Source organism: Pygoscelis adeliae, unplaced genomic scaffold (assembly GCF_000699105.1).
Source record: "Pygoscelis adeliae isolate BGI_AS28 unplaced genomic scaffold, ASM69910v1 Scaffold67, whole genome shotgun sequence".
Taxonomy (NCBI): domain Eukaryota; kingdom Metazoa; phylum Chordata; class Aves; order Sphenisciformes; family Spheniscidae; genus Pygoscelis; species Pygoscelis adeliae.
The window spans coordinates 5885284-5901914 of record NW_008825271.1 but is presented as its reverse complement, the minus strand read 5'-3'; the positions used below and the strand labels follow the sequence as shown (position 1 = coordinate 5901914).

The 16631-nt window shown below is 38.0% G+C and overlaps 1 protein-coding gene across 1 annotated transcript; it reads right to left on the bottom strand.

The window, feature by feature from the left end:
- Positions 1-51: 51 nt before the first annotated feature.
- TDO2 (tryptophan 2,3-dioxygenase) lies at positions 52-10941 on the bottom strand. Its single transcript, XM_009329805.1, has 12 exons — positions 10907-10941; positions 10424-10529; positions 9200-9290; positions 8279-8349; positions 6375-6502; positions 5418-5604; positions 4027-4134; positions 2939-3050; positions 2733-2790; positions 2128-2207; positions 1426-1516; positions 52-205 (listed from the first exon to the last, which is right to left on the bottom strand). The coding sequence occupies exons 1-12, from the start codon at positions 10939-10941 to the stop codon at positions 52-54; spliced, it is 1221 nt and encodes a 406-aa protein (XP_009328080.1).
- Between the last annotated feature and the right edge of the window lie 5690 nt (positions 10942-16631).

Here is a 16631-nt window from a genome sequence, read left to right as displayed (position 1 = left end):
TCGAGGTGAACATCCTGAAGTTCTTCACAGCAACCGGTCTAGAAAGGCAGGCTAGTCAGAGTCGTCGCTGCTAAAGTAGGAGCTGTCGCAGTATTCTGCCGTATACAGGAATTTATGAATGGTTGGGTTCATCTTTGGTATCCAGTGTCTTGGCACTAGAAACGTTGAAAGATTGAACAAATCCACAAACACCTTGTATCTGTCACTGAAAAAGACAATCGCGAACAATTGATACTGCTATATTGGCATAGAAGGCCATAATTTCAAAATTCTCAGGAATCGTTCCATCTCATTTATTTAATAAGGTTTCTGCACTAACCCTCCCCCTGAATATTCCAGAGTAAGAATCCAATCCTAACTGTTTCTAGGGCATAGCAGAGTAGACTTTCAAAGGAAATATGGTTGCTATAGTCACACCTTTCTTCTGAAAATGCAGAGTATGTAGGCTATAATCTCCAGACCGCCACTCTTGTGGTAGATATGAAGTAGAATTTATCTAGGAAGAACGTTAACCTGAAATGAAGGAAGAGTGAGAAGGCTTGCTGAAGAAGATAGCGAGCCTTTAATCTTTGAATTCAGTCTAACCACCTGCTTTCTATTCCACCCTCCGTTACGATGGTTGTGATGGGACTCATTGCCCACAGCCATACGTGGCAGCTACCAGCTACGTACAGTTTCTCTTTGAAAACAAACCTCAAGGAAGGTCCTCTTAGAAGGGGACGTTTTAAATATCCTTGTGCTTTTTGACATAATGTGGTTCAGGACTGTCAGGACGTAGTTGCAGCTAAAGAGCTTCAATTGTCTTAACTAGCTGAATCCTCAAATTTGGTGTAAAAATGTTCTGCCCGTTCAGAGAGTTCTGTGCTCAGGCCCTGACCATCCCTTTTAAGTTCCTTTTCTGCTTCATCCGACAGAAGGAAACACGTTTCTGATTGTTGCTTGCACAGCTTGAGAGTATTAATTACTATCACCTTTAAGAATATATTCAGTCCTAAATGGAAGTACCTTAGGTTATATGATTAGAGCTCATGCTAAGGAATAAAGAAACTGTCATCGGTCGCACAGTAGACGGGACTCACTTCCAGCCTGTATCACCTCATTAACTTGGGCTAGCTCGCACGCAAACTAAGCAATGCAGGATTCATGTTATTGCTATTACAGTAACGCCTAGATCCCGTGACTGATAATTATGAATGGCACTTTGCATGAGTAATCAAAAGGAGTTCTTTTTGCCCCAAAAGGCTTGCAATTTATATATGTCAACCTGATAAGTCAATGTTCATCAGCCAGGAGGAAATGCTAGAGTCCCAAAAGAGAATCAACAGCCCTCTGGCCTCCAATGAGCCGTCTGAAATCTGTCTCCCGGCAGGACGGTGCCTACAAACTGCGTTATTGCAGGAAATGGGGGAAACGCGTTATTCTTACCTCACTGTGGAGCGCAAATACTGGTAGCCTGATGAGCCTCCGGTGCCAGCCTTGCTGCCAATCATTCTGTGCACCATGCAGACATGGTTATCTATGTAATACCAGAGAAGGACATGGCATATGTTCAGTGTTAAGGTATAACCAAACGGTCACAACAAGGTGCATCAGTGAAATATTAAAGATCATACAGAGACCTTTACAGACATACAGAACTACTAGGTCTTCAGCAATGCAGGAGTTAATTCTGCCACTCGTCAGTCAACTGATGTAAAATTATTGTTAATATGGAATGAATACACTAATTATTATACATTATTATGCTCTGTTAATACAGAATTAATACATTCATTTATGGATGTCTAAATAGGGAAGGAGCAGAAGGAATGAAGAGTTGTCATTATGATGTTTTGGCATCATAATGCCAGCTATGGAAAATATATACCTGTCCCTTAAATAAAATTTTTCACCTAACTTAAAGCATGTCGTAGAAGTGATAGCTATACCTATGTATCTAATGATCACGGAGGAAGCTGTTCATCTTTCCTCTTGGCTGACATACAAACAAAAAAAAGTCATTCCTAAAGGATGAACTCAGAAGCTCAATTCTAAAACTCTGGGTATAACTTGTCTAGAAGAGGGTGAAACAGAACAGTTTACTTGCATCTAAAGGAGGGAGTGTCACAGTCAAAAAGTGAAACTCACATCTCCATTTCGTCATGAGCACATCGATATCCATAAGGGAGGTAAGAAGCTGAAAGGGAACCTGAAAACGAGGCTCCTCCCTTGGAAAATGAAAGAGAAGACAGTAAGACCTCTTATGATAGGCTGTATTTTTCAAAGTATTGCTTCACCAATGCATAACAGTGACAATGTATATTTTTCCTAAATTGGTATTGAAACATCAGTAGATACTCTAACAAATGCTTCTGCCAGGTAAGTCTCGACCTGTGCCTTTTCCCTCATACTTGGAAAAATACTCTAAATCTTTCTAGGACACTTTGTACAACAGTTTGAACAAGGCATTTGCTAGTTTCAATCTGAGGAGCGGCACCTGGCCAGACACGAACCGGCTGCCCAGAGAGGCTGTGTAATCTCCATCCTTGAAGGTATTCAAAACTCAACTGGGCACAGCCATGAGCAGCCCAGTCTGACCTTCAAGCTGGATCTAACTAATCTGGGTTTTTGTGGAGGGTTGGACTAGATTACTTTCCAAGGCCTGTTCCAACCTAAATAAACCTGTGCTGCTGTCCTTAACCTTCACCTCCCCTCCTGCCAGTAAGCATTAAAGATACGTCTGCTAACGTTACCTGTAGAAGTAGATCATTAAGGCACCCTTCAGTGCTTTATAAGACAGTCGTCTTTCTCCTGCAAAATACAAATGTCCTTAGTTTGTTACTGATTCTCCTGCAAATTTAATGCTATTATGTGATTATAGGTATCATGTTGTCCTGGTTAAACCACGACACGTATAAAAAATAAAAAGTGCATATGGACATATATTAATACAATCTACCTTTACTTAGCAGGTGTTCATGGCGTTTTTCATCAAATAACGAAAGTAATACATCTTTCTGTTTTTGGAATTCAGATAATAAGTCATCTTTTTCTTCTGATTCTGGTTTGGCCTTTGGTATTTAAAACAAACAGGTTTTAGAATTCAATAGGGAAAATTAAGTGCTTGAATGACCCATGATGTAACTTCTATTTTAATCATAAATACTCTGTAAGTTTACATCTTAAATGTAAGAACTGTATTTTCAAACAAGGTAGATGAGTCACTGAGTCACTGTCCTTTAAAAAACACAAGTACCACAAAATGTACAATTAAATCGCTGTCAACGTAATTCAGATGAATGAATGTTCAAACAAACTGGCAGCTTGTCACTTTTCTTTAGGTCTAGAGGCCTTAAAAACACTTAATCTTCATTTGTTTGAAGTCTGATTATTATTTTTTTTAAGGCAAAAAGAAGACATCCTTGCACAACTATGGGTAAGAAAATTGTAAATAAAAAGGTTTAGATAAGTTACAAAGTTGTAAAGATATATTCTCAGGAAATTGATTAATTCTTATGTTATGGTGTTTTTTTCCGTTAAAAAATGTACTTAAAGCTACAGGTCTTACAATATTCGGGGAATTTCTTGTGCTTATTTGCCAGTGTAATTCAAATGAGCACATAGCAGCAAATTGCCAAATACTGTTGAATAGAAATGGGCCGTTTATAGTGACACTCCATACTCACAGCTCATGGGCCCAAACTCCGTGGAGTTTTACTCTGAACTGTAGATGCAAGTACTAACTAAAGGTGAAGTTGTAGTTTCAGTAAAATCAATGTCAACCCCTCCATTGATACCATCCCTTTCCTTTTGCAATCAAAATCATCCATGTATCACACGTTTTAAACCATCTTAGATGTCAAATTACAAACTTATTCAGATTTCCTGGAAAAGTTTGCAATTTTTTCTGCTTCTTGCAGACAGAAGCTGCTGAAGATGAAGTGAAGTGAGTGAGAAACTGTGATTGGGCCAAAAGTCAGATTTATGTCAGGATGTCATTTTGCCAGCTGTTGTTGCTTATAGCTAGATCAAGAGAACATTATATACCTGCACCAAGGCAAATTCCTCTTCTAGACCTTTTAAAACATTCACTTCAAATTGTCCCCAGAAATCAAATCCTTCTGCGTTGAGTCCTGGAGTTCTTTCCAGCCATGCCTTTAATAATAATAGTAATAATAATAATAATAATATGTTCAAACATTAATAATGCAAGCACATTACCCCAGAATTGCAAGTTATAGCAACATAAATTATACTGCTAAATTTGTTCTGGTTTACTATCCCGTAAAGGTGCTTATTGCTGGAGTAAGCATGTCCACATGAAAGATTTGTACCTGCATAATGGTGCTGTGCAAACACACCCACAGGTTCCAAGTTAAATGACGAGTGTTGGAAGACAAAAGCTGTCTCATTCTAAGAGTATCTTTAAAACCAACACCCTTGTAGATACAGGAAAACAATCTGATTCCACATATATAGGATAATTGGAAAGATAAATCTCAGAAGGAAGATATAGAACCAGCTACCTGTACAATCAATTTTTATCATGTCAGACAGGCTGAATGCTGATGAAGCAGTCTGTCATTAGCTTACCCCAAAATACGTGATAATACAAGACACAAATTTACTTGGCAGTTAGCAAAGCTTTCTCTTCGATTTCCTTTTAATAATGGCAATGAAATTAGGAGGGGAAAAAAATATGACTCTTTCTGGCCAAACTCCCTTTAGAGATCACTTAATTTAGCTCCTCATCTGAAAGATACAAGAGCATGAAGTCTTAACGAATGAAGAAAAGCTAGAGAAATTTCTTATAAGTTCTGTATCAGGTGTCATTAGACAAATGGATAGGGCTAATAAGAGTGGATGCTTTTACTGAGGTTTATACCGCATTATTCTTTAGAAAGTTATGTTAATTTTGTGTATGAAAATGACAAGGGAGTTACAGAAATTACTGTGAGTCATTCATAACTTTGAGACAAAGTCATTAAATCAAGGCAAGTGATAATGAAACATTTGTTAAACATCTTTTCTCCTTTCCATTTTGGATTGTCATTTTTCCTTTTGTTTTTCTTTAACCTAATAGCCATCACTCACAGTGGAAATACTTTTAAAGTTTTCTTCTAAAAAGGGGTTATGGTCATGAAAAACAATGCAAATGTTGCATTTATATTCTTACATTTATATTCTTAGCTCATACTTCCACAGTGCAATTTACTAGTTCAACAGTTTCAGACAAGAGGAAATGCGGTGAAAAATCAATTGGTTTACTAATGACTAACTCTTTTTCATACAAGATTTGGTAAGAATCCAAAACACGACTGACTGGGAAATTGCCAGCATGCTTGCTTCTCTCAAGGAAGAAGAATTTGTCACTGGCGCCAGTGAAGGACGTTCTCGGGAGATGGGGGAAAACAAAGCAAAGTCTTAGACATTGTTACCTCCACAAGTTGCAGTAGCGTTGGTTCTTGTTCTGATTTAAGCAGTAGTTCATAATCCTGTCCCTTGAAGTTGTCACGATAATGCCTTCTGTTATAGGGGACCCTCAGACTTTGGGGAACACCAATTTTGTTCTCTAGCAAGCGAAACTGCAGGCTCTGAAAACCTGAAGCTGGGCTTAGGTAGTATCTTTGGGAAGAGAAGAAAAGAAGATACAAAAATACAGGATACTATTTTACAATCACGGGGTTCTCTGGTTCTCAACAAAATAAAAAAATACATATTTCACATTTGAAGAATATCAGATAGGTATCTGAGCATTTTTTATATGATTGCAATTTAGAAAATAAAAAACCAAGCTATTTTAATGCAACTACAATGTACGTATAACATATCCTAATTTTCTAGCTATATATTGTTTGTGCATACACAGATATTTATGTACACACGCTTATGTTTGTACTGTGTTTTAAAGTGGCAGCATGCGTGTGTGATGTACAGGAGGAAACGTTAGTGAATATCATTTCCTTTCCAGACAATAAGCAGCTTCACCCCAAATTGCTATTACAAAAATTTCCACATCATTAAAGTGCCAATGACTGCATTTTAAATAGGCTTGTTAGACAGAATAATTGCTATGTATACAATAGAATAACGTTCAGAAAAACATGTAGTGGGTTTCGTTTGAGGGATTCATTAATGGGATTCTTTCAGAGTTAAATCGCATGACCATGCTGAAAAAAATTATTAATAGAAGTAATCTGAAATCCCACATTGCTAGATAATTGTAATGCACTTTGAATTGCAAATATAAGATTTGGCAGAAACAGATCATTGATTTGATCTCATGGTTCCTTCATGTACTACAAGTCGCCAGGGCACATGCAAAATTCACAACCAGTTCTAAAAAAGGGAATTACCAGCTCGTGGATTACTGTGGAGGAATAGTAACTATTTACCTGAAATCAAAGAAGTCCAATGCAGTCATAGTTTCCAAAACTGAGAACTGTTCCACAAGTAATTTCAGGATCATTGAAATTCTGTTCATTCGAGTGATAACCTTCAGCATGTTCCTCTCATCTCTTACCTGTAGAAAAAAATAAAGATCATAACCAGACAGAATGGTGTTCTCTTTATATCCTACCTATTTATTTCAGGTCTTTTCACTGTTGTACATCACTATAGTTCCCAAGTCCTTTCCATGTGAAATCCATAGCAGCAGAATCTCATATTGAATAGAGAGCCCTGCTTTTTAACTGAAAACTGAAACTATAATTTTCCAAGATTGAAATCTGCTTTTCTCTGACTGATGGTATATTACCACTAGGCCAAATATATAGGATTTTTGTTTTCTTTTCTACATTTTTGACTGAAATAGGAGTCACCACAAGAAATTAAATTCTAGACCAAAATAATTTATATCATGATCATTTCCAGTGATTACAATATGATGTTAATGATATATGATATAATGCAATAATTATATTATGCTTTCTATTAGAATCACTTCTATAATCATTTCTACTATTGTGAAGGAACAAGTCATAAGGCAGGTGTGGAAAGTACTTCAAAGTTGAGAAGCAGAATAGTCTGAGAGGTACATCAGGAGAGCACATCTAAAAAGATGTTCGTCAGAGCTGTGTATTAGCAAGCAGAGGAAAACAGAGAAGACTGCATCTGGTGGGAAATAGAAAACATTAAATGGAAAACAGAGAAGCTCTCTTCTGGCTGTTGAACGCTTTGCTTGCAGAGGAGTCTGCTAAAATCCCTGTTAGTTTCAATGGGATTAAACGTCTCTCTTAGACCCGGGCATGCAACCAGGAAATATCAAACTACAAAAATGAAAGATGATAACCATTTCCTTAATCGCCTGGCTGTGTACTTAACCTTAACACTGACATTTCAAATTCTGATTATAAGCAAAGTTTCATTTTTCATAAAAATAATGAAGTTATTCTGCTTAAGAACTGATTTTGATCAGTTATAATTTGATATAATGTTCAACTAAAAAGCCAACAAAATTATGAATGTGGAGGACAACAGAGAACATTTTCATTGTACATTATGATAAAAAGGTTCCTTCTTTCAGTCTGGTCTAGTTTCGAATTTTCTTTGTATACACATACTCATGGTGTTATGCAAGGTATTTCTCAGATTACATGCAGTCAGCCTTTTTCTGTGGGTGTAATATCAGGTCAGGCATTTTCCTTTGTTATCTATTATTATGAGGTGTGTTTAGCTTTGGATAAATGTTTAGAGATGTTCAAAATATTCCTGTTATATCTGTGATTTTCAGAAGTTCTGATACAATTGTAGGCTGTGATTTTGATTATTGTTTTCCTGTTGGATTTAATAATACACAACTACCGGTTTCCTTTCGTATAGCAGATATTGGATGGAAGGATATAGTAGATAGATAGTAGATACATGTAGACGTCAAAAAATTGAACAAAGGCAGAAGTGACTTTTCAACATAAAAATACCTGTGAGCCCTCTGGTTCTCAGTTTTGCCTCTGAGCATGCTTTTTCTGCAGTAGAATATTCCCAAGTTACATTTCTGCAGTTACCCAGTACTAGTAGGAGAGTATGAGAGCATTTTGGCCAACGGAATTGGTCTTGGAGAGTGATCTATGCAAAAGGCGGATTTCAGGAGGAAATAAGAGTTTGCTGATCAAATGTCTGTACTATGTCTGTACTATCAGGATATAAGAGCCACTCAGCCAAATTTCACTGGGGTTTCTTTGATGCTGTTTTCAAAAAAGAGCACATGTTGCTTTAGTAAACCCAAATATATCTGGAAGGCAGGAGGCAAGAGAAAGAGAGGGCTGCATTTTCCCAAAATTAATATTTGCTTTTAACTTACGTGGCCATTTTGAAAGATCACCCGCACAGAGTCCATTTCCCACAGAATCTGCTTAAACCAAAGTTCATAAGCTACAACAAGAAAGGCATTGTTAGCTTTAACTTCAAGATTATTTTGGTTTTTCTTCATAGCACTGAAGAAGTAAAATTCTTACATTTGATTTGAAATAAGTAGCCTATGTTTACACTGCTGGTGTATAAAAAGATGCTGATACTCAGATGAAGTACCTGTTACAGTATGCTGTCCTTCACCTAAACTGTTACATGAAATAATCTAGCATCGAGAACGTTAACAGATTTTTTTAAAGCATGTTTTACACATCGTATGTTCGATGTACAGAATGTTCATTACAAAAGGGGAACGTGAAAAATCTAGATTTGATACTCCAATAAAAGCTGTCCCCAGAGCTGCTTGCAACCTTTATATCATCTACACGTTTCCTGTCTGGAACAGGGAAACATCGTCAGGCCAGTGCCTGCAAAACACGTGGGTATTAGCAGCCAGGGAGCGCCTAACCAGTATGCTGGCTTCCAGACAGCCTCCAGACGGTTAAAATTGGATTGAAGTTTCAGAGAAGGCACAAGCCAACACACAAAATTTACCTACAATACACTGCATAGCAGCCTATTACTCAGACAGGGAATGAGTTTCATCACCTTAATTTCTCTAGAAACAGAACCATCCAAATCTTTGTTTACCAAATCCAAAGGTTATGCTTATAGCTTCATGAGCATAGAGCTCATTACAGCCTTACAAATGATATAGAGATATATACAAATATAAATGCAGATTAAAGGCAGAGCAACTGTAGTGATTGTGTCTAAAATGAAAACAAATTGTGTATTGCATCTTTCAGCATTGAATAACTCCCTGTGGCAAAAATGCCGGTCGGCCACCACTGAACTCCTCCCAACCACTTACCTTGATGCGTCACAATGAAAAGATGCTCATCGTGGATTTTGTTTCCTTTCTTCTCACTCTGAAGTTCTTGAGCATTCAATATTTTGTTCAGCTTAAAAATAAAGGTAAGACTGTTCTGTAAAGCTCTCAATTCTCCTATCAGCAATGGTAGTCCTACTGTGTAGAGCTAATATTTAAGGATAATATTAAAAAAAATACATATATGCCTCATATTCCAGGTTGTATGAGAAGTTAGACTAAATGGTCTCAGGTGTCACTTTTACTTTTTAATTTTAAAAAAAATCTTGCCTAAAATGGAACATTTAGGTACCCCAAGTAATAAAGTTAGGAAAATAATTTTAAGGGTATTTTTAATTATAAAAAAAGAGAAAACAAAATATCCAGCATGTTTTCCAGATCTTACATCAATACTGTCATGTTCCACGAAAACGGAGTTCCTATAGTAAAATTCTGTGTAATCATGCAATAACATCTGCACAAGAGCTCTGATTTGAGGCTGTACTAGTTATTTCAATTTTGGCATTACTAATTTTTTTAATGACTCAAATCTGCAATCTAATCATAGTTGTTTTAAAAGAAATCTTTGCAATATTCCATATAGTATGTCAACAAACCAGTCTTCCATTCACAAGCACAGAGTAATTCCGCTCACTTCAGTTTGTGCTGTCACCAAAAAAAAAAAAAGTCTGGATTCTTTTATTACTTATGGCATTTTATTTTTACTTACTTCTTAATTACTTCCAGTTGTTGCAGTTTTTTGTTTGGGGTTTTTTTTGTGTCCCCCCTAGTCATCATCCCACCCCTAGATTTCTGCAATATATTTTTCCAGCCAAATATTCTGCGCTTTCATGCAATAATTCGGGGAAGTTGCACACAGCCTGCTGACGTGGAGAAATTGCCAAGTGGTGATTGTCAGACTCAAGAAAGCTTTTTTTGGTGCACCACTTTACAGTTTAGGTTTACCAATATAAATAATTCCCTACCAAAACCCCCAAAATATCCAGCTTCCCTGCAGTTTAAGAAGCCATCCCACAGTCCACCTGCACCATCCCAGTTGAGACAGGCACCTGTGCCCGTGACTACACGTGGAGAGCTCAGGTAGATGAAGGGCACTTGGAGACCTGTCTTAGTGACTGGCTGACTGCTGGGAGAAGCGTCAATCACACATCCTGGCTCAAGTCTTAAGAGCGACTAGGGCAGTAAACATGAACTCCTTAAACTTACTTGTAGGTAGTCTCCATAGACAAGTCCACCTTTGCTGGCTTTATTTATCCCTTCTTGTGATTTGTCATCTTTTTCATCTTCCAATGATAGCTTGTTAAAATTAAATCTAAGAAGAAAATTAAGTAAATATATAAACTTTAATTAAAGAACTATGAATATACCTGCCTTTTTGCTAACAAACAGATGCATCTACAATTCAAAGAATGCTTTGTTTTGAGAAACTGAACCACTAAAGCAGGCTTTTGAGAAAAACAGTACACCTGAAATACCTCTTGTCACAGTAACAGCTGGTAGCATTGCATCTAGTTCATCAAATAACAAGTGCTTGGACAAGTCCTTGTACAATCTCTTTTGCTTTAGCGATAGCTACAGCTGTCTATTTTTTGATAATCATTAATTCCTCTCTGAGCTTTCATATTTTACATTAACATTATATTGTTTGAACTGACGTTATGAAGCAAAACACAGGGATGAGGGACTCACAGGTAATTGTTCCCCGCGAAGGGGCACCCGCTCATGATTCCAGGATCCAAACTCGCTGAGCTGCGCCCCAGGGAATACAGTCCGTTAGTGTTCCCAGATCCACTGCAGCCGCCTTATATGTAACCTTATCTCACCGCCTAGGCCAACCCCCAAATTCTCCTCCTTAGCCCTCAGCCCATCCCCGCTATTCAATAATTACAGAAACTATTGCGGCACAAAGGTCAGTAAGTTCATGTGTTGTTGGGTCTCCAGGACTTTATTTTCAGTCAGTCAAAACAGTAATGGCTGGCATATTTGCTTTGTCCTATGGCACGCGCTTTTTGTGCTTTTTACTGCAAGGTTTCTGCCAGTTGCTTCTTTGGAGACCAGGGCTGGTGTAAGGGGTAAGTCAATGAAAGGTCTGTGTGTGAGGAAAAGGCAATATTTAACAAATTCAGGAATTGTTAAAGTAGGTTTTTAACTTGCAGCCTCCTGTATCAAGATATCAAGATACTTTTAAGTTTAAAAAATGAAACATATGGAAAAGGAAAGGGGAGGAGAAGGGAAGGAGAACATATTTCTATAGCAAACTGAATAATGCTTGTAAGAGATTTCAAGTAATACACATACTTTCAAAAGATACACACAGATTAAGTAAAAGAACTAAAAATAATCATGTACATCTCATGATGTTCTTCCAGTGGTTTAATTAATGACAATTTCTTAATTTTATTTCCTCGCGCAAAAGTTTCACTCTCATTTATTGACAAATGTTACTCAATTCTATTTAATCATCAGCTTAACACACAATGAAGTAACATGTAACTAGTGTGCACTTCTTTCCTGCTGGCCAGCCTTTTCTGAAAAAAAAGTTAATGCTCAGTTTTACTGCAAACAAAGCTGCACGGCCCCTGTGACCCCAGACCATTTGCTCTCTGCAAGACTTACTCTGCTTAGTGGTGTTTGTGTGGTAGTTTCAGCTGTTCTAGTCACTTAAGAGTAGCTGGCTCATAAAAAAAGTCATACGCAGTACGTGGGTGATGGGACGTATACCCTGCTCAGCCAGTTGCCGTTATGTCAGGCTATACAAATATTAGCTTAAAACTAAGCTGAGCCACAAGAAAAGTAGGACTCCACTGAAGCAACCCATCAAGCAAGGTCAAGGTGTTACTCCTTCATGATGTAAAACCTGACAGAGGAAAATAATCCTCTCGCCACACACATCTGTACATCTGCTCGGGATGCAGGCAAGTAGACGTGAAAGTAAAGACTGTGCACTGGCGCATACATCAGAAATTAAATGTTGAAAACTGTGCTTTTCAGCATCCCATTTGCACTCAAACAGCTTGATTGCAAATGTAATAATCTCTCACATCCACAGATCTCAAAGGCATGGACAAGGAAGGTTTATCTTGTCATTTCTATACATCTTCTCCTTAAACATCCAGACTGAGCCTCCACAGCGAAATCAAACTTTCCGTTACCTTTTCTCATGGTACAAGCAAAGAAGAAGTGTGAACCTAGTAAAAATAAGGACAGCTGAAAAATATTGAACTCTCAACCTCACCAAAGAAGTTACTGTCCGTTTTCTTCTGCAGTTTTAGTTTCTTCTGTGGGACACAGAGAATAATAAACTTCCAGAGCAATGGTCTCTGACTTGCAACCTTTACCTTGCCTACCCAGTACGCAAAGGACTTTGAAGTATCTGAGCCCTTTTAAACCCAGTGCTGAACAAAACATTAACTCCCTATCTGGGGAGTAATACTACCCTTAATTGGTTCAGGGTTACCAAATTCACTTGAAATCTAGCTGAGGATACTATCTGAACCAAGCACTATACAAACTCCCCTTCTGATTCAGCAACAGACAAGCTTCAGTCAATCAAATAAATCAGCCAGACTACAACGATTTAGAAAGTTATTTCCAGTATTTCCAACACGTTCAAACTCTCTGTTTAGGGACCTCATAGCTGATTGGTCCCAAAGTACCTCCATCTTAAAAAACACCAGCCTAGTAACGCTTGTGAAACTTGACAATCCAAATGAAACGCATCCACTACTCATCGCTCTTGCACGATGACCATGTTCACTTTCTCCTGTTGAACCCTCTTGTGCTGGTGCATTTAGAAAGCTTGCCTATGCTCAGGACCCTCCTGCTGAGAGAACATTCCCGAGTGTCTCTGAGTCCTTTATCACCAATATCTGCGTTTCCATCAGTTCCTCTTGTATTTCACTAGCAACCAAGACCCTTATGATATATGTGAGAGGATTCAAAAATATGATTCTCCAAATCATCAGAAAACTGCAAAGACATTGGAAAAAAGAAACACGAGCAGTCTGTTTCAAGCCCACACTTTGGCCACAAATACATTCCTCTAACCATGTTTGTACAACATCATGCTTTGATTTAAAATAAGAAACAAAAATATTTTTTGCAGGGCTGTCAATACATGAAGCACTGTTATCAAAATATTCACTCAGATCCTAGAAAAGTCCCAACAATTTAACAATTCCTTTCCATGGCAGAGATAATTAAAAATAAGTAAGCTGTTGCTTTCATACACAATGCAGAATGAGGATGGTAAGCTCAAGTTCTGTATTTTTGTGAGGAGCAAAAAACAAATACGTGTTTAAGAAAAAAAGACTACCTAGTAAATTTGTTTTTAGCATCTAAAATATATACTCTATACTTTGTATATGCTTCGTAGAGTGAATACTACAGACTATATTCTTTACATTAAATGCAAATCCATGTTTACCAGGCAAAGTATATGAACTCTGATTTTGCACACAAACTAGAAATAATTTGCTCTCTCTTTTCTATCTCTCATAGGTATCCCCGACTGAAATAAATGTTCAATCTAAAATGTGCATAAGTTCAATCAGTGTGATCTGATGCTGCAGTAATTTAACTGTCCATCTTTTACTTTGAAAACTAGAAATGTTGGAAGTGGCTTCATGTTAACTTCTTGAGCAAAAGCCTTACCTCTCCCCCGCCCTGCCTCAAAAACAAGCAAACAAAACACGCCACTGTATTCATGCGTTACAGAGAGAAGCAAAACCAAGTATGGGACTTAAAGTTGGTAACTCCTACCTGCATTGTGTACCTAGCGAGGGCAAGCTGACCATTTCCTGAAAAGCTGGGTAATATTATGGATAATATTATCCTTGCAACCATTCATTTAAGGACATTTAATCTCACGCTAGCTGAGTTCTGCTCTCTAACCATTCCAACTACAACAGACCCGAAACTATCCAAGATCAGTGGTAAAAGAGGTCTTAATGAGGACTTGAAAACCCCTGAAATAAAACCATAGACAGTACAGGACTATCATTCATTCATCTTACTGGCTGCCTTCATCCGACCTCAGTAAGGCTTCACAAGTGTGTAATGAACTTGGTACTAAAAAAAATTTTAAAAAGTGACTTGTACTACCTGATTATGAAATTGTCTGTTGGCAGTGTAGATGATAGCATGGATTAAAAGAGCCCTCAGGTTTGGATCAGCTCAGAGCCTTAAATTCCGGTGTGGCTGCGGACACCCTTAGAAATAAATGTGTTCCTGCCATGCTGCTCAAATTTGGGGCTCACTGTAGGGACCTGATTTTTCTTTGAGTGGTTTGAGTGGCCTTTATGCCCTGACAGATTTTACAGCTACTTTGCCATCTCTTTATACTAGCATAATCATAAATGAGTCTTGATGAAAAAAGGTCTTCTATGTGAATATATCTGAAAGCAAAACATAACCTTGATTTTAATTGACAGTATTACTTTTTTCTCAAAATGCACCATCATTTCCCTTTTTCATGCTGAACACTCAGAACCACATAGAAGCAGATGTAACTACATACACAACTTGCTGTTCGTGCTGTGGATGACTGAGCAAGGCCATGAAAACCAAGACTGTTTGTGTGCCCTTGAGCTTTTATTTAGTTATTTATTTATTTACTTTTAAAGCATGAAAGTCAGGCAGAAAGACTTCTGTTCATTCCAGAAACATATCAGAGGACTCTAACCTCAGCAGACAGTGAGAATGTTCTGTTTTGTGACTGGGCTGAATACAAGACAAACAGTTAAACACAGCAGAAAAAAACCCACAGCTCCCCAGAACTGCACTTTATGGCCTTCAGACGAACCGTCATGGCCTTCATGACCAAGCATTGGAATTGTTAAGCACCCTTCTTAATCCACCCTCGTCCCCTTTCTGTTTCCCTCCCCTTCCCCAGGTGGACATGGGGTGGCTGGGCTAGCTTTGCTCATCTCAGCTACAACAGGGGTGCAGAGCAGAGACAAACTGAACTTACTTGGACTGAGAGAAGTGATTCATATGCTCAAAAAGGGAGCCTCCCTCTAGCCTGGGCAAGGGGAGGTTTGATATAAGGCAGAGGTGGCCTGTAGCATATTTTGTAGATACAGCTGGAGCCAAGAGTCTGCATCTTCTTATTGTGTGGGGCTCTATGTTTAAAACATTAGTCTGATGAAGACAGGTAAGTAATAATGACCTCCTATGTACTGTCATGAATCCCACAAGAGCCTTCTCTCCTACTAAATTAGAAGTGACCTGTTCACCCAGGCCAAATCTCAAGTTATCCTACATGAAATCACTTATGGAGAAGGAAAAATGCACACACAAATGGTTTGGACAGCGTCACCCATTCTTCTGCTCAGACTCTCACTCTGATTACAAAATCATCACAGATCAATTTGTTTTTCCAATGTTCATTAACTTGAACAAAGAGCTTGGAGACCTTCTAGCTACAAACAAGTGACGCTTGAAGCTTCCCAACATTATTGCCCCAGAATTACAGACTACGAGTTATCCAGCACAGATGGCTTCTACCTACGTAACAGTGGCTGCAGTGAGTTGGATAAAAGATCCAAGTAGGTCATGCCACGCTGAAGAGTTTCTACTAGAAAATAGCAGATGTCTTGGAAAGAGCTATTAGAACAAAACAAACAATCAGACATTTAAAAAAACCACACAAAACCCCAAAAAACTAAAAAGCAAACTTATAGTGAGATCATTTCCCCAGTACATCCATCTAACTTTACAATGTTGATAGTCCAGGACTTCCTAAGATACCTGTGTCTTTGCATTTAATAACCCTTCTGTGAATCTGCCTGCAGCAGTGAGTTCCATAACTGAAGTGCATATCATGTGAAAGTGTATTTCCCTGTGCCAATTTCAAACTTCCTGCCAAGTAATCAAGTAATTTTAATTTCCGTTTGGTACTAAGTCATAGCTTATGACCTTATGAGAAATAACTGCACTATACCTTTATAGTCCCAGTCAACCTTTTCTGCACTTGTGCAGATTCCGTCGTGACCTTTTTGAGATGAAGCATTCAAAACGCAAGTATCTTTTCGATGTATAGATGTAAGCATTGTTAGTTCCATAAAATTATAGCGATGAAAGAATTTGTCTCTTGGACAACAAACCCACAACTATAATAGTAAAATGCAGTACAGCAGCTACTAGTAGGTTTTGGTTGACAAGGTGCAACTCAAATTGCACAGGTGAAGCACCCAGTAGCCTAAGCCAGAACCTCACTGTGCTGGCTGCTATACAAGCACTGAACAAAAATCACTTCCCCAGCCAATTTAATAATATAACGAGAGATAGACAGGTGAATAAAGACACATAAAAGGAAGGTGAGGAGAAGATAAATTTGGCACCATAACATGTCCTCTGCTCAAATGAGCGTTTTGTGATTTTCAAAACTGGACTTGTTATTTAACTAGCATTT

Coding starts and splice junctions, on each gene's coding strand:
- TDO2 (XM_009329805.1), bottom strand. CDS start 10,941: ATGAGCGGGTGCCCCTTCGCGGGGAACAATTACCT. Junction 8,350..9,199: donor TTTCATTGTGACGCATCAAG/GTAAGTGGTTGG, acceptor TTCTTGTTGTAG/CTTATGAACTTTGGTTTAAG. Junction 2,791..2,938: donor TGAACACCTGCTAAGTAAAG/GTAGATTGTATT, acceptor TGTATTTTGCAG/GAGAAAGACGACTGTCTTAT.